The sequence below is a fragment of the Mobula hypostoma genome, chromosome 2 (assembly GCF_963921235.1).
Source record: "Mobula hypostoma chromosome 2, sMobHyp1.1, whole genome shotgun sequence".
Taxonomy (NCBI): domain Eukaryota; kingdom Metazoa; phylum Chordata; class Chondrichthyes; order Myliobatiformes; family Myliobatidae; genus Mobula; species Mobula hypostoma.
In genome coordinates this window covers 23,120,644-23,139,488 of record NC_086098.1, presented here as the reverse complement: position 1 = coordinate 23,139,488, position 18,845 = coordinate 23,120,644, and the positions used below count along the sequence as shown (strand labels likewise).

At 40.5% G+C, this 18,845-nt stretch overlaps 1 protein-coding gene across 1 annotated transcript in view; it reads right to left on the bottom strand.

Moving 5' to 3' along the window:
• Positions 1-18,845, bottom strand: part of nkain2 (sodium/potassium transporting ATPase interacting 2) — a 663,645-nt gene that overhangs the window by 338,926 nt on the left and 305,874 nt on the right. The window contains exon 3 of the mRNA XM_063034222.1: positions 16,378-16,458. Coding sequence (XP_062890292.1) covers positions 16,378-16,458 — 81 coding nt within the window. The remainder of the gene's footprint in view (positions 1-16,377; positions 16,459-18,845) is intronic.

The window sequence follows — 18,845 nt, the reverse complement described above, 5'->3', positions numbered from 1 at the left end:
ATATGACTTTCCACATAATTTTTCTGAGCGATATGATGAAGATATCAACAATAAAACCCAGGATCCTGTGAAACCTCGAACTGTAGCAAATGCCTTGCTTTCGAGCCTTGAGGCTGACCTGTTGAAAATGACACATTGCACAGAGAGTGGACTGCTCTGTTCTCTGGAGGTTCGAGAGTTTGAGGAGAAGGGAAGTGTTCTATTTCTGTGGGCCCTCCTGTCTCTCTTTGACAGGGGTTGACCATGGCATTCAATGTCAAGAGAGAAGCACTAAGGACCAAGATGCTGGATGGCAAACATTCTGATCATATTTTATGAATTTCAATTGCATCACCAACACCAACAACTATGAACATTGCGAAATGCATCATAACCCATCGACACCAGTCAGAACAGATTGGCAACAACATCTCCTTTACAATCACCATCAGACCAGTGGCATCGCAAGGCTGTGTGCTTAGCACCCTGCTTTACTTATGTTATACCTATGATTGCCATATTTAAGCATACTGATAATACCACTGCTGTTGGCTGAATCAAAGGCGGTAGCGTATGAGGGTAGTGCAGTGGATGTGATCTACATGGAGTTTAGTAAGGCATTTAACAAGGTTCCACATGGTAGGCTTATTCAGAAAGTTAGAAGGAATGGGATCCAGGGAAGTTTGGCCAGATGGATTCAGAATTGGCTTCCCTGCAGAAAGCAGAGGGCCGTGGTGGAGGGAGTACATTCAGATTGGAGGATTGTGATGAGTAGTGTCCCACAAGGATCGGTTCTGGGACCTCTACTTTTCGTGATTTTTATTAACGACCTGGATGTTGGGGTAGAAGGGTGGTTGGCAAGTTTGCAGACAACACAAAGGTTGGTGGTGTTGTGGATTGCGTACAGGATTGTCGAAGATTGCAGAGAGACATTGATAGGATGCAGAAGTGGGCTGAGAAGTGGCAGATGGAGTTCAACCCGGAGAAGTGTGAGGTGGTACACTTTGGAAGGACAAACTCCAAGGCAGAGTATAAAGTAAATGGCAGGATACTTGGTAGTGTGGAGGAGCAGAGGGATCTGGGGGTACATGTCCACAGATCCCTGAAAGTTGCCTCACAGCTAGATAGGGTAGTTAAGAAAGCTTATAGAGTGTTAGCTTTCATAAATTGAGGGATAGAGATTAAGAGTCACGGGGTAATGATGCAGCTCTACAAAACTCTGGTTAGGCCACACTTGGAGTACTGTGTCCAGTTCTGGTCACCTCACTATAGGAAGGATGTGGAAGCTTTGGAAAGGGTACAGAGGAGATTTACCAGGATGTTACCTGGTTTAGAGAGTATGCATTATGATCAGAGATTAAGGAAGCTACGGCTTTACTCTTCGGAGAGAAGGAGAATGAGAGGAGACATGATAGAAGTGTACAAGATAATAAGAGGAATAGATAGAGTGGATAGCCAGGGCCTCTTCCCCAGGGGACCACTGCTCGATACAAGAGAACATGGCTTTAAGGTAAGGGGTGGGAAGTTCAAGGAGGATATTAGAAGAAAGCTTTTTGCTCAGAGAGTGGTTGGTGCGTGGAATGCACTGCCTGAGTCAGTGGTGGAGGCAGATAAACTAGTGAAATTTAAGAGACTACTAGACAGGTATATGGAGGAATTTAAGGTGGGAGGTTATATGGGAGGCAGGGTTTGAGGGTCGGCACGACATTGTGAGCCGAAGTGCCTGTACTGTTCTATGTTCTATATTCTACGTATCAGCATATAGGAGGGAGAATGAAGATCTAGTTGAGTGATACCTGTTAGGTGACCACGGGTTTTGTTTACAGTGGGCATCACTTTAAGCGTCTGGACGAGGCGGGAGCATGATGCCAGTATAACAAAATGTGGACAGACTGCTGGGACAGAGAGAGAGATAGAGAGATAGAGATAGAGAGATAGAGAGATAGAGATAGAGAGAGAGAGAGAGTGAGAGAGATAGAGAATGAGAATTAAGACTTCGGACTGCGAGCAGGAGCTCGCTACAGTAATGGGTGAAGTTTGATACTTTCCCATGCCCAAAGGATTGGGTGAATGAGCAGCACACAATGCATATTGGATATGTGACTGTCACTTCTTATGATCCATACGTGGATTTTTTTGGAGTATTCTGTGGCAACCACTTTCGTTAACCCTTACGTGGATTCAGATGTGTTATCTGGTGTCCACTTGTGCTAAGGAATATTTTCTGACTGTCACCTTTTAATATCTCTACGTGGATTTCAGAATACAATTCGACAGCTGAGATCTTCTGAGACGGTTACTCTGTTTTCCCAGCGTGGAACCTGTGGAATTCTTCATGATCATCTCCTCGTTGCATTTTAATGTGGATTTACAAGTTTCTCCCCTCACCTATTCCGTGGACAGCTGAAACTTTTCAGCTTGACATCTTAAAACTTTAAGGAATGTTGCTAAGTTTGATGGTTTGGGAACCACAAGCGCATAACACTGTTAACTTCTGTTTCGAAAAGTAGTTTGTTTAATTTTCTATATTTTGAGTAGATACTAATAAATACAGTGGTTTAACATTAAACCCCAACTTAGTTTGTGGTTTATTACTGCTGGTACATAACATGCCATAACAGCCTCTCACTCAATGTCAGCAAAACAAAAAAGCTGATAATTGAATACAGGAGGAAGAAGCTAGAGGTCCATGAACTAGTCTTCATTAGAGGATCAGAGATGGAGGGAGTCTTTCAATTCCTTGGCATTACCATATCAGAGGATCTGTCCTGGGATCAGCACATAAGTGCCATCATGAAGAAGGCATGGCAGTATCTCTACTTTCTTAAAAGTTTGGCATGTCATCTAAAACTTGGATACTCTTCAATAGATGAACAGTGGACAGTATCCTGACTGGTTGCATTATGGTCTGGTATAGAATCACCAATGTCCCGGAACAGGAAAGTCTCCAAAAAGTGGTGATACAGCCCAGTCCTTCACAGGCAAAGCTCTCCCCATCATAGAGCATATTTATAAGAAGTGCTGCCATGATCAATCATCAACGATCCACATCATCCGCGCCATTCTCTCTTCTCCCTACTACCATAGGGCAGGAGGGACAGGAGCCTTTGGTCCCACACCACCACGTTCAGGAACAGTTATTAACTACAACCATCAAACTCCTGAACCAACATAGGAAACTTCATCATCCCAACACCAAACTGACTCCACAACATATTGACTAACTTTCGAAAACTCTACAACCTACAAGTTCCCAGTACTATTGGGTTGTTGGTCATTTTTTTTCTTTATAGTTTTTCATAAATTCTATTATATTTCTTTATTTTCCTGTAAATGCCTGTAAAACTGAATCACAGGGTAGTATATGGTAACATATACTTTGATAATTTGATAATAAATTTACTTTTAACTTTGAACTGTGATTACATAACAGCAATCTCTGTAAATAAAGACTTCGAATTATGTGTTCTACAGGGTGATATGCGTAGGTTTCTGAAGTCTCATATTCATATCTGATAGTTTGGACACGGTGCCAGTTACTCAAAGATGACAGGTACATTATCCACTCAGACTGCGTGACATTCATAGATGCATTTCCCTCTCTATCTCAGGACACCATGAAACAGAATTAACTGGGTTTCCCTCCTCCCTGCTCCCTGGGCGAAGGTGTTGCCAATATATTACTGGAATGTAGTTATATAATATACATTACTGTGTAAAAGTTTTAGGCCCATATATATAGCTAGGGTGCCGAAGACTTTTGCATAGTACTGTATATATAACGCAACTTATAATCTGGATCCGGATATGACAGGATTGAATAGCGGAGCAGATTCGATGGGCCGAATGGCCTACTTCTGCTCCTATATCTTATAGTCTTATGGTCTTAAAATGCTGGAGGAACTCAGCAGGCTGGGCTGCATCTATGTAAAAAAGTACAGTCTACATTTCGGCTGAAGGATCTCGGCCTGAAATGTCGACTCTACTTTTTTTCTGCAGATGCTGCCTGGCCTGCTGAGTTCCTCCAGTATTTTGTGTGTGTTGCTTGATCTTGTACCTCTTTCAACTGTGGGAAGAAACTGGAGCACCTGGGGAAAACCCATGCATTCCACAGAAGGCAGACAGAGACTCCTTACAGAATGGTGCCAGAATTGAATAGCATTGCACTAACTGATTTGCTACCATAGAAATCTACAATAATGCATTTTGGTAAAAGGAACAATAGTGTGGACTATTATCTAAATGGAGAGAAGGTTCAAACACCATAAATGCAGAAAGACTTAGAAGTCCTCGTGAAAGACTTCCAGAAGGTTAATTTACAGGTTGAGTCTGTGGTAAAGAAGGCACATGCAATGTTGGCATTTATTTCAAGGGGAATCAAATATAAAAGCAAGGAGATAATGCTGAGGCTGCACTTGGAGTATTGTCAACAGTTTTGGGCCCCATATCTCAGAAAGGATGTGTTGTCATTGGAAAGAGTCCAGAGGAGGTTCATAAGGATGATTCTGGGGGTGAAGAGGTTGACATATGAGGAGAGTTTTGCAATCTTGGGCCTGTACTCACTGGAATTTAGAAGAATGTGGGAAACCTACTGAATGTTGAAAGGTCTAGATAGGGTAGATGTTGAGAGGATGTGTCCTATGGTGGGGGTATCCAGATCTAGAGGGCAAAGCCTCAAATTTGAGGTGTGACCTTTCAGAACAGAGGTAAGGAGGAATTATTTTAGCCAGAGAGTAGTAAATCTGTGGAATGCTCTGTCACAGACTGCCGTGGAGGCCAAGTCTGTGGGTATATTTAAGGCAGAAGTTGATCGTTTTCTGATCGGTCAGGGCCTCAAAGGATATGGTGATAAGGCAGATCTATAGAGTTGATTAGGGTCTGGGATCAGCCATGATGGAATGGTGGAGCAGACTCGATGGGCTGAATGGCCTGATTCTGCTCCTATGTCTTATGCCAACCATTTGCTGCTGCTTTTGCAACAATAGAAGGAAAGTGAGAGAATGCAAAGTTTTCTCCTGAGAACAGTTTGTTTCTTAGATTGATTAGCAAACTTTCTTTTCAAACTGTAGTCAGGGCCAAGTTGTTCAAGAGCCATTAAAGACGCTTACATTTATTTTACCCATGGACAGAAAAGAGATGAGAGAACCAGTTACTTGAATAGTGTAAACTGTTCTTGTGTAACTAACTGTATACTGTACTAAAATTTACTTAAGTGCTGATTGGATGAGAATCATATTGTAATAAAGCAGCATTTTGCAACAGCACCACTTTTGATACGTTGCAGTAGCATAGTTAAATTGTTGGTTGGTTGTAGAATGAGAATCAGGTTTAATATCAGTGGCATATGTCATGACGTATGTTCTTTTGTGACAGCAGTACATAAAAAAACTATAAATTTCAATAAGATATATATAGAGAAACCATAGAAAAACTATAGCATAGAAACAGGCCTTTTGGCCCTTCTTGGCTGGGCCGAACCATTTTCTGCCTGGTCCTACTGACCTGCACACGGACCATATCCCTCCATACACCTCCCATCCATGTATCTGTCCAATTTATTCTTAAATGTTAAAAAAGAACCCGCATTTACCACCTCGTCTGGCAGCTATTTCCACACTCCCACCACTCTCTGTGTGAAGAAGCCCCCCCAGTGTTCCCTTTAAACTTTTCCCCCCTCACCTTTAACCCATGTCCTCTGGTTTTTTTCTCCCCTTGCCTCCGTGGAAAAAGACTGCTTGCATTCACTCTATCTATACCCATCACAATCTTATATACCTCTATCAAATCTCCCCTCATTCTTCTACGAAATATATATATATATACACACACACAAAAATTAAATAAGTAATGCCAAAGGAGAGGGAAAAAAAAGTGAAGTCGTGTACATGGGCTCATTGTCCATTCAGAAATCCGATGGTGGTGGGGAAGAAGCTGTTCCTAAAATGCTGAGTGTATGTCTTCAACATTGTCTACCTCTTCCTTGATGGTAGCAATGAGAAGAGGGTATGTCCTGGGTGATGGAGGTCCTTAATGATGGATGTTGCCATGCTGAGGCATTCTCAATGCTGGTGAGGCTGGTGCCCATGCTGAAGCTGGCCAAATTTGCAACTTTCTGCAGCTTTTTCCAATCCTCTGCAGTGGCCCCTCATACCAGATGGTGATGCAACCAGTTGGAATGCCGTCCACAGTATTCTTGTCAATTTATGAACAGCAACAGAGGCATACCCTTTGAAAATTAAATCTATGAGTATATAAAGTAGTAAACTACATATTTAAAGTCTGTTCTGGAAATAAGGATAAATATATGTTGATAGTGGCTGAAAACTTGTACTTGGGTTGAGTAATATTGGTAAGGCTTCAGACTCTGCAAGCCCAATGTTTCCAAAGTGATCGTATTATGGAATTTCTGAACTTACATCAGCTGAGGAGCCATTCAACAATTAACCATATACCGTGTGTTTGAATATATATTTGGCCATGCAGACAGGAGTGACATATTCCCTTAAACATAATTTTGGGAAAAAATGTTGAATTAATTTTAAGAAATAGCTGTAAGTAATAAATACAAAATCTTATCTGTTTCACTGAAGCTTCAGATCTAGTTATACCCTTAGCTACACTGTTCGGCTACAAAACTGCATCTACCAGCTAGGTAGGAAAACTGCTGAGATGTTATGTTGTTTAGATAAAAGCCAGCCAACTTCAATCAGACGGATTACCATCCCAATTAGCTGACTCAATCATCAATGATGTCATTAATTGCAACCATTGATGGTGCCATCATACAGCACTAAGTTGCTCTGATTGCTGGTTCGGTTTTCGCCAGGATGACTTGTCTTCAGAGCTCACACTTGCCTTGATTTGAGAAGTTGACTCTCATAGGTAAGATGAATGGAATTGCTCTTGAAATCAAGACAGTTTATAACTGAAGAGTCTGAAGAGAACTGAAGAATCAAAGAGCCTTGGTAAACTGATCAATTGACATCAAGGAGAAAATATTCCACTGATTGGATTAATATGTTGCATAAAGGAAGAGGCTGATGGATATCAATCAGACTTGTCCAGGGTCTCATCATAGAAGTTCCTCAGACAGTGGCCTAGGGCCAACTACCTTCAACTTTCTCTCTATCAAAACTTCAGAAATGGATATGTGTCCTGAAAATGAATACTCAATTCATTTACTTGGATGAGTACAGTGTCAGTAAATCTCAAGAAACATCCAGAACAAAATATCATACCTGATTGGCACCTCATTCACCACCTTAAACTCCCATTACCTCTGTGACCAGGGCACAATAGGTGTAGGGTGCACAACTACCAAAATTCTGTCAGTTACTGACACAAATTACCTTGACAACTCTATTCAAAATATTTTTGAGATGTGGTACAGGAGGGAGCTGGAGAGACAACTGACAACAACTTTTCCTTCAAATATCAGCAAAAAGGAAGAGCTGTTCATTGACTTGAGGAAGTGGGTCAAAGCATCCCTGCACATAACAATGGTGTTGAGGTGGAAATGGTTAAGATCCAGGGTGAACGTGTTCAGCAGGTTCCTGTTGATGTTTACCAATTTTTATCGATGCAGTGCAGGAATCATCTTTTTCAGATGCATCAGAGACTGATGTGCCAAAGACACTAAAAAAATTACAGAAGTGTTGCCTGGGTTTCATCTCCTAAGTTACAGAGAAAAGTTGAACAAGTCAGGTCTTTATTCTTTGGAGCGTAGAAGGTTGAGAGGGGACTTGATAGAGGTTTTTAAAAATATGAGGGGGATAGATAGAGTTGACGTGGATAGGCTTTTTCCATTGAGAATGGGGGAGATTCAAACCAGAGGACATGAGTTGAGAGTTAAAGGGAAAAAGTTTAAGGGTAACATGAGGGGGAACTCCTTTACTCAAAGAGTGGTAACTGTGTGGAACGAGCTTCCAGCAGAAGTGGTTGAGGCAGGTTCTATGTTGTCGTTTAAAGTTAAATTGGATAGATATATGGACAGGAAAGGAATGGAGGGTTATGGGCTGAGTGCAGGTCGGTGGGACTAGGTGAGAGTAAGAGTTCGGCACGGACCAGAAGGGCCGAGATGGCCTGTTTCTGTGCTGTAATGGTTATATGGTAAATGAGAACACAGCTCAGTCCATCATGAAAACCACCTTCCCTTCCATGAATTGTGTATATACTTCTCATTGCCTCAAAAAAGCAGCAAACATAATCAAAGACCCTCCAAGAGGACCACAACCTTGTGTGTCTGAATGAGCCGGAGAGCTATGTTGGCTGGAGTCAGCTCAGGGCTGGTAAACACAATTGTTATGGAAACAGTAATGAAGAATGTTTCTATATCTGAGTGTGATGGTATTCCTGAGTCTCCACCTAGGACTTGCATGACTGACAGTGGTGAAAACTGAGAGGAAGCTACTGACATGATGAGGGAAGTCCTGTACATTGCCAGAGATGGAGGACCTTCATTGCTGCACTAAACACCAGCTGCATAAGAGGCACTCCAAAAAACACTTAAAGACCCCTCCCGCCCCAGTCATTTTCTCTTCTATCCTAGTCCATAAGGCAGCAGAGAAAAAAGCCAGTTTCTATCCAGTTGTTCTAAGACCATTAAATTGTACAATAAAAATTAATTCTTGACCTCGCAGTCTACGTCATTATGGCTCTCATTACGTCTACCTGTACTACACCTTCTCTGTAATTGTAATCATAATACATGTATTTTGCATTCTGTTATTGCTTTTCTTTTGTACTACCTCAATGCCATGAAATGATCTATATGTACAGCTTGTTTTTCATCGTATCTTGATACATGTAACAATAATGACAACAATTATTAAAGCAGTAATACCTAAAAAACAAAACTGACAGGGATTCGGGCATATGGGAACATACCAAATCAACCTGCGCTCTAAGTCACACACCATTCCGACTTGGAGTATTATTGCCATTCTTGTTTTGTCACTGGGTCAGAATCCTGGAACTACTTTAATATTGTTAAGGGAGCACCTTCATGCAATACCTCAAGGAGATAGGTCTTCACCACCGTCTCCCAAACAATTAAAGGTGAATAAAAAAAATGATAGATTGCTAACAATAGCCTGATCCTAAACAAAGAAGAATTAAAAAACGTCCATCCCAATTTAATTCTTGTGCAAGTGGAGCTCACTTTTTAAAAAATTACCAAAGTAAATGAATATGAGCTGAATCATTAATAAATATCCTCTGCAAATTTCTCAAGTAAATTCATGTTATCAAGGACGTTGCTGCAAACAATCAAAAGATGATGATAAACATTGCAGGATGCAGATTACAATGTGTTATGTAAAAAAAAGGTGATTTATTATGTATTTTAAAGTGTTCATAATTAACAACCTTTTGCTCTGACTTTGAACATTAAGTGTGACTTTACGTTCAGGGAATACGCAGGGTGGTTGTTCACTGAATAATTGGTTGATGTCTCTGAGAATGATCCATAGTAAATTGGATGAGAATCATCATTCAATGTAACTGATATGACAGTGGTACTGACTTGCAGTCATTGAATGACCTTAATTAAGTGTTTGTTGTAGAGACAGTAATATTTTTAGCAGTAATTCCATAATTATATAAATTTTTACAATGAAGCTGTAGATCAGCAACCTTCAACTATTAAAAAAAAGATGAATTTATTTTCTTACATTTTAATTTTTAATCGTTACTGATTGTAACAATTTGAATTCCTTAAAATAATTTCACAGAAAATACTGGGAAATACTTGCAACTGATGGAAAAGATCAACGCAGGTATTGCAAAGCAGGTTTGTGTGTGTGTGTGTGTGTGTGTGTACGTGCGTGCGCGTGCAGTTATGAGTGAATTCATCACATTCAGACCATACAGAGTAGGGCATAACAGCAGCATAAAACTGAAAGTACAAGTATCAGATTTTTTTTGGAGAATTGACTGCAATCAGCAATTTGGTGCAGAGGACCAATACCATAAGACTTGAGAGCAGAAACATGCCATTTAGCCCATCGAGTCTACTCCACCATTCCATCATGGCTGATATATTATCCCTCTCAACCCCATTCTCCTGCCTTCTCCCCATAATTTTTGATGCCCAGACTAATCAAGAACCTGTCAACCTCTGTTTTAAATATACCCAATGACTTGGCCTCCACAGTTGTCTGTGGCAATGAATTTCACAGATTCACCACCTTCTGACTAAACAAATTCCTTCTCATCTCTGTTCTAAAGGGACATCCTTCTAGTCTAGTCTGTGCCCTGTGGTTCTTGACAAACCTACTATGGGAAATATTCTCTCCACATCCACTTACAATGTTTGATAAGTTTCAATGCCATTCCCCTCATTTTTCTAAACTCTAGTGAATACAGTTCCAGACCATCAAACGCTCCTCATTCCTGGGATTATTCTTATGAACCTCCTCTGGACCCTCTCCAATGCCGAAGTATCTCTTCTGAGATAAGGGCCCCAATATCACAAATGACCTGACTTGGTCCAGCCAAGCAGAGTCCACTGCCAAGAAGGCCCACCAGCGCCTTTACTTCCTGAGAAAACTAAAGAAATTTCGCCTGTCCCCTAAAACCCTCACTAATTTTTATAGATGCATCGTAGAAAGTATTCTTCTCGGGTGCATCACAACCTGGTATGGAAGTTGTCCTCCTCAAGACTGGAAGAAGCTGCAGAAGATCGTGAACACGGCGCAGCACAACACAAACCAATCTTCCATCCTTGGACTCATTTTACACCGCATGCTGTCGGAGCAGTATAATCAAGGATAATCAAGGACATGACCCACCCAGCCAAACATACTTTTCGTCCCTCTTCCCTCTGGGAGAAGGCTCAGGATCTTGAAGACTCATACAGCCAGATTTGGGAACAGCTTCTTTCCAACTGTGATAAGACTGCTGAACGGATCCTGACCCGGATCTGGGCCGTACCCTCCAAATATCCGAACCTTCATCTCGGCTTTTTTTTTGCACTACCTTACTTTCCATTTTTCTATGTTCTATTTATGATTTATAATTTAAATTTTTAATATTTACTATTGATTTGTAATCCAGGGAGCTGGAAGCGCAGAATCAAATATCGCTATGATGATTGTACGTTCTAGTATCAATTGTTTGGCGACAATAAAGTATAAAGTAAAGTACAGTAATAAGGGATAGATAAAGGAAAGTAATGGACAAGATCAAGTCACAGGTAAACTATTGTCCTTCAATGAGAAAAGGCACTATGGAGACAGAATCTTTTAAATTGTACCAGTTCTATTTCTACCTATTTTCTGAAACAAATTGCTGGAGTCAGTTAGGGCTAAGTGAAGTTATCGATTCATTTCAATTATGGTATGACGATGAAAAAGAGGCATGATGAGAGTAAGAGCAAGAAGCGAACCTCTGGAGAAACTAAATGGGTCAGGCAGCATCTGGATAGCAAAATAGACAGTCAATATTTCAGCCAAGTCCCTTCATCTGGTCTAGTCTGAAACATCAAGAGTCCATTTCCCTCCACAGATGCTGCCTGATCGGCAGAATTTCTCCAGCAGCTCAGTTTTTTTTGTTTAGTTTCAGATTTCAGTTTTTTAAGTCTCCATGGTGAAAGCTATATTGCAGAATTTAGCAGGTACCTGTGCTTACAAAGTGTATGTGCACTCAAAGGTTGTTGGTTCATTTCCAAGATTTCCCTTTAGTGGGGAGTCTAAGACCTGAGGGCACAAGCTCAGAATAAAGGGAAGCCCTTTTTGAATGGAGATGAGGAGGAATTTCTTTAGCCAGAGGGTCGTAAATTTGTGAAATTTGTTACCACAGGCTGCTGTAGAGGCCAGGCCATTGATTGTATTTAAAGTGAAGGTTGATAGATTCTTGGTAAGTCAGGGCGTGAAATGTTATGGGGAGAAGGCAGGAAAATGGGGTTGAGAGGGAAATGGATCAGCCATGATCAAATGCTGGAGAAGCCTCGATGGGCCTACTAGCCTAATTCTGTTCCAATATCTTATGGTCTTATGTTGTAGACATGGAAATCAGATAGTTTGATGTTTCATAATAGCAGGAAGATTGGTAATGGAGGGAATAATGAGATTATTTGCCACAGAAAGACATTCTAAGTGTCTTGTTGGAAATACAATACAAGCACAGAATATATGAAAATACCTCCGCAGGAAATGTTGGGATTTGTGAGACAGCAAGGTCACAGGAGAGGGTGTCTACACAAGCTGAGTTGCTGTGAGGAGAAATATGTTGGATTAGAATTTTGAGAGCACATAAATGGGCAAGGCACCTTTCTGCAGCTGCGCACTTTTGTGTAGCCTATATCCATGTCGATTTGATATTACCAATAAGCTTCTTTCCTCTGTCAGTAATGATTTCATGTCCCTTTGAGATATTATATCCTTTACACTGACAACTAAAGGAATTCTGCAGCTGATCTGACATATTTGAGTACCATTTACTGACATTGTGGTAATGTGTAGTGGGCACGTGGCCAAGTGGTTAAGGCATTCGACTAGAGATCTGAAGGTTGTGAGTTCGAGCCCCAGCCGAGGCAGCGTGTTGTGTCCTTGAGCAAGGCACTTAACCACACAGTGCTCGGCGACGACACTGGTGCCAAGCTGTATTGGCCCTAGCCCTTCCCTTGGACAACATCGGTGTCATGGACAGGGGAGACGTGCAGCGTGGGCAACTGCTGGTCTTCCATACAACCTTGCCCAGGCCTGCACCCTGGAGAGTGAAGTCTCGCAATACTAACAGATGCCTTAAAGGTAATGTGTAGCAGATTTGGAATTAACTTTCATGAGTGCAATGTGTCTTTAAAGAATGGAACCGAATTAGGAGTGGGCTTGCTTGTCAGATTCTCCAACAGAAACTCAGTGCCCCTGCCTAAATAACCTACCTCTATAATTTTCAACTCTCATATTTCATAAAAATAAAATTATAATCATTTTATGCAATATTTTCACCTGTGAGCAAAACTTAACAAGAATAGTATTTTTTGGAACAGAAATGGCAGCCTCAGACAAATACCAAGAATAATTTTTCTAATTAGGGAAAAGAATTAAAATGAAATAAATTTTCTCTGAGAAGACAGTTAGGAATAATTTATACTTGGCATTGATTCCATGGGCCAAATGGTTTCCTTCTGTGCTGCTATGAACTTGTAATTCCAATGAATTACCTAATTAAACAGAGGTAGAGCTACTTAATGAGAATAAGGGAAGAGAAGATGGCGGCGCGACGCAGCGCGCAGCGGCCACTTCGAAAGGAATATCAGTTATCTGTCAAGTAGGATGCCGTGCACAATCCTGATTCGATGGAGACGGACATGAGAAGCACGGAGAAACTTCTAAAATACCTGTTTTGCTGCCACTGCTACTGTGCGATCGAGAATCTCCGGAGGGGAAGGCCTCGAATCCTTGGCTTTGCCTGTTGCTTGGTGGCCAGGGTCAGGGTCAAAGCGCTCGGCAGAGATGGTGCTCGGTGCTTGATGTCAGAGGGCTGGTCGGAGGCTCGAAGTTTTTGGACGGACTCAAGAGTCGGCTGTGGTCGGGTGCTTCCAGGGTGCTGCATCGGCAAGTTTGCAGTGCTGGAGGTTCATGGCAGGGAGAGTTTTTCTTCCTTCTACCGTCTGTGTGAGATGATGGGGCTATCGGGACTTTGAGACTTTTTTTTACCATGCCCATGGTCTGTTCTTCATCAAATTATGGTATTGCTTTGCACTGTTGTAACTATATGTTATAATTATGTGGTTTTTTTCAGTTTTAGTCTTGGTCTGTCTTGTGTTTCTGTGATATCATACTGGAGGAACATTGTATCATTTCTCAATGCATTCATTACTAAATGACAATAAACGAGGACTGAGTGTCCTCATAATCTAATCTAATAACATTTTATTTATTTATTATTGTGTTTATTTAGAGATTCAGCATGGAACAGGCCCTTTGGCCCACCGAGTTGCATTGCCCAGCAACCCATCAATTTAATCCTAACGTAATTACAGGACAATTTACAATGATCAACTAACACATTAATCAGGGATGTCTTTAGACTGTGGAAGGAAACTGGAGCACCAGAGGAAACCCATGTGCACATGGGAAGAAAGTACAAATTTTCTTACCAAGGATACTAGAATTGAATTCTGACCTCTGAGCCCCACGTTGTAATCGTGTTGTGCTAATTACTATGCTATTGTGGTGCCCCCAGTTTGCTGATGAATGGAGTCATGAAATCATATCTGAATCTTGGTCAGAATTATGTCACAAAGGTTTGATTACTTCAGAAGACTTCTGGCCTTGCTTAACCTGAAAGCCTATGCAATAGCCAGAAACTAAAGAAAAACAAAACATACCTTGGAAGTAACAAGCATTATTACTTCCAGAAAATTCTGATATTTTCTGCCATCACTGAAACAAAAGCATCAGCTAGTCTCTGCACTAATTCAAAAGAGGATCTTTTGAAATTTGCTATTTTAAATTCAAGCAGTTGTCATCATGATTTCAGTAATGTAAGTTTTTGTTCACTGATACAGAATACATGAAAGTATTTGGGCACAGAGAAAATTCTTCTATCACTGTTGACTTTTCTTGTGTGTGGGAGCAGTAGAAAGCACCTGTCTAAAAGTACAGACTTCAGAAAATGAAGATTCCAGGATTAAATGTGGAAACTTATTTCTGAGTTAGCTGTATTTCCCTTGATATTAATGAGCAACTGTTCAGAAAGTTAACTTCTTATTGACAATTGGCCCATAGTGCTAAGCAACCTTAAGTCCTAAACATCATACACTTGGGAGAGTCACAAATAATGAAACATAACTACAAAATACGGGCCAATTCGTTTAAAACTGAGCTGCATGAAAATTTCTTCTCTCAGATGGTAATTAATCTCTGAAATTCTTTGTCAATGAGGGTGATGGAGGTTAGATCACTGGATAAATTTAAGGTGGAGATGGATAAGTATTTGAAAGATCCAGTAAACAAGATTTAAAGAGAGCTGGAACAAAAGAGGGGTTGAGGCAACATAAATCAACCATGGTCACAATGAATGGCATAGCAGGCTTGAGAGAACTAGTGGTATTTTCCTGCTCTTATTTTTTGTGTACAAAAATAAATCAATAAATCTATGAAAGATACAGCAAGGCAAATGAATCCACCCTTGCATATCCTTCAAAGATCCCAACTGTGCAACTCTCCACCTGCCACACGTTGAACTCTGCTCTACATTTTTTCATGTTCTGCTTAAAACCCAAATGCAGCAATTTCTCTGTGAAACTATATAGATAGAACCCCTAAAGAGCACAAAAATACTTTCAGTAAGGCTATCTATACCCCATCCACAAATTTGCAAATGCTTTTTTCAGTGCCTTCAGCAAAATATCTTATGAAAGATGAAGAGTGACAGCCTAAATTCTAATCCCTGTGGGACTAACTAGTATGCAATCAGGAGACTTGTGGTTGACAGGAAGATATGTGTAGGTCTTAGAGCTATAGCTGAAAAAAAAAGTGGATTACAGACTGATTGAGAAGCAATTGGGGAATGCTGTGGCAGATGTGTTTTAATATTGACAACTGCAGTTTAACTATTTTGAATCAGTATCATCTCAAAGTAATCAGGCACCACTCTGTCAGATGAAGAAGAATTGGCTTGAGATTAGGACTTCATTCTCTCGGCACTAGGCTTTTGTTAGTCATCAGAAGAAACCTGTGGAGCAGGATGAGGTAAAAATTTCAGCCTGCCAAAGTAGAATGCTTTATCACAGACATCTGGCAAGAACTATACCAACTGAAAAATATGATCTTGATTACAGTAATCAACATCATGTGACAAATCACCGCAGAACTATCCCTTAACTAAGGATGGTTGAGCTTAGATTTTGCAGACCATTTTCTCTCAATTCATGCTTTAAGTTATAGTCTATTCATTATTTTTTCATTGTAACTGAATGAAATATTTGCACTGCCTAATTTATTGCTTTGTGGTTTCATCATCAATATCTCTCAGCCCCTAGTGGCACTTATCACTCGAGCATTAATGCACTCATCCAGTCGTCTACATAAAAGCATTGCACACAGCAACCAAAGGAACTTCTTCGCCTAAAGGAGAAAATACATGTGTACAATTCCACCACAGTGCAATGAAATATTTAGAACTCATACCATCAAAAAGTTTTAAAGGCACTCTTTTCCTACAGATTCATATGCTTGAACAAGTTTATAGTACCTTGTATCTGCTTGTCATAATAAAGTTTGCACATAACAAATCCATGATACTATTGTATGAACTTAGTCAGAAGTACGATCACCTTTAAAATTACCTCAGGGGATAAAAAAAAACATTTCAAAGAAATCAAAACTTGCATTTAATAGTTTCTCTTATGGTAGAGTGTGAACAGCTATGGAACGTCAGGTGGTTAATTACCTTTGCGAGGCCACCAACTTCCAAGTAGAAGCAGATAACGAACACGTTCCATGTGATCCAGAGGACCATCCAGATGGCATACTTCAGTGGAGGGGACAAAAGGAGAGAAACATTATAAAGTCACTGATTTGAAGATGCCTTACAGTGAATACAAAAGATCATGCTGCTTATAAATATAAAGATATAAATTATTATCTAAAGTACCCATTACTGAGGGTAACAAGAAAGTATGCGATCAACAATCTGATAAGTAAATGCAATTATTATTGCATGGGTCACAAATATTGCTAAATTTGTTCTGCTTTACCTTGTGTGTAATATGCTTACACAAGGAGGTAATCCAGCATGCAGCACCGAAGTTTTCCTTCACCATTTGTCCTTCTCATGATTCGTCTTCTTTAAGATCTGAACTCATCCCTTATCTCCCCTTGCCGTGACCACCTATCTGCCAACTTTACTGGAGCCCACCCTAACCACACGTATCAGCATGACTGAAAGCATTGCACCTCTATCCGACTAACAGCCCCATCAATCCTGAACAGTTCAATACGAGTTCTGTGAAGCTTGTCCCTCTATTTTGCCACCTTCTCCTTCCCAAGCTCTTTTCAAACACAGTCCCAGCTGACTCTCAAGATCCTTAATCTATCTGTTCCAATCCAGCAAAGGAAGGGTCTCATGCACTTCTCCTGTGCCAGACAATCAGCCACATACACAGTGGTGCATTGCTGCAGTTGGTCTATTGTACAACATGAGTTGGCCCTGGATCATCACTGATGCAATGTGCCTTTTACATAGTACATTAATTTTCAAACAGATGTTGGTTTCATTCTGTAAAACTGATATGAGGAATAAGACCAAAAGACCATGAGATACAGGAATAGAATTAAGTCATTATGAATTTGCTCCATAATTTCTTCATCGCTGATCCATTTTTTCTCTCAGCCTCAATCTGCTGCCTCCCCCCCCGCCATCCCTTCACACCTGGACAAATCAAGAATCTTTTAACTTCTACCTTAAACATACATAAAGACTTGGCTTCCATAGCTGCCTGTGACAACAAATTCCACAGATTTACTACTCTCTGGACTAAGAAATTCCTTCTCACACCCCTCTATTCTGAGGCTGTGTCCTCTGGTCTTAGACTCTCCCACCAAAGGAAACATCCTCTCCACATCCACTCTATCAGGGTCTTTCACCATTTGATAGATTTCAATGGGTCACCCCTCATTCTTCTGAATTCTATTGATTACAGACCCAGAGCCATCAAATGCTCTTCATATGACAAGCTGTTCAATCCTGTTGGAGATATTATAATATTTTGTAATTTTTTAAAATCATACTTTATGGATGTTATGAACAGCTTTAAAAATCTTATTGTAAAAATCTAATAAAACTAAGGATTTTATGGACATTAATAAACATTGGAATAGAACATTTTCTTCATTTTCTTAATTAACTTAATGTCAGTAAAAACATCTTTAGTTTATTGGATATAGGATTGTGATTCGTTACACTTCAGAAACAAATAGAATAAATATTATCTGAATGTAGTGAACAGCTTCTTTTCCACTGTTATCACACTCTTGAATGAACCTCTTCAATGATTCAATGGTTTAATTTAATGTCAGAGAATGCATACAATATACAAGCTGAAATTCTAACTCTTCACAGACATCCACAAAACAGAAAAAAAGCCCCAAAGAATGAACGACAGAAAACATTAGAACCACAAAGTCCTCCCTCCCACCTCCCCCCACTTGCTCCAGTAGAATCAATAAGATGGAGCCTTGGTCTCACGATCAATCTTAGTATGATCTTGCACTTCATCGTTCATCTGTACTGAACTTTTTTGATGGCTTTTACACTTCAGGCTGCATTGCTATTGTTTACCTTACTCTGGCTCAATGCATTGTGTAATTATTTGATCTGTATAAAAGTATGCATGATAAGTTTTTCACTGCATCTTAGTACATGTCAACAGGGGCGGCGCTAAGCTGGTGCTAGCTGGGGCTGTAGCCCCAGCAGAAATTGCAATAGCACCACCATAGCACCACCAAGAAATTAACTGCAGCTGCTTTGCTTTCTCTGTATAGTTTTGAATGCTTGTTTCTCCAGTTGATCTAGTGAAACAGTGCCCCCAATTACCATAGCACTCACGCAGCAATAACGTTATAAACTCTGTCAGATCCACTCTACACTTCTGCTTATTCGTTCATTGTTAATGTCTTGCCATTGCTGTCCTCAGATCAGTTAAGCTGATCTAAGATCACTTACGGTGGTGATGTCACTCACTCTCACCCACGCGAGAGATTGATCGTATACATCCAGGCGCAGATCCATGGTCTCGCGAGACTAACGGATGCCACACACACACATTGTGCTTTCACAAGCGAGCGTGGGCCTGGTACGTGCATTATTTTGGCCGGCGTGAAAAATGGATCGATTTTTAGTCAGAAAACAACTTCATC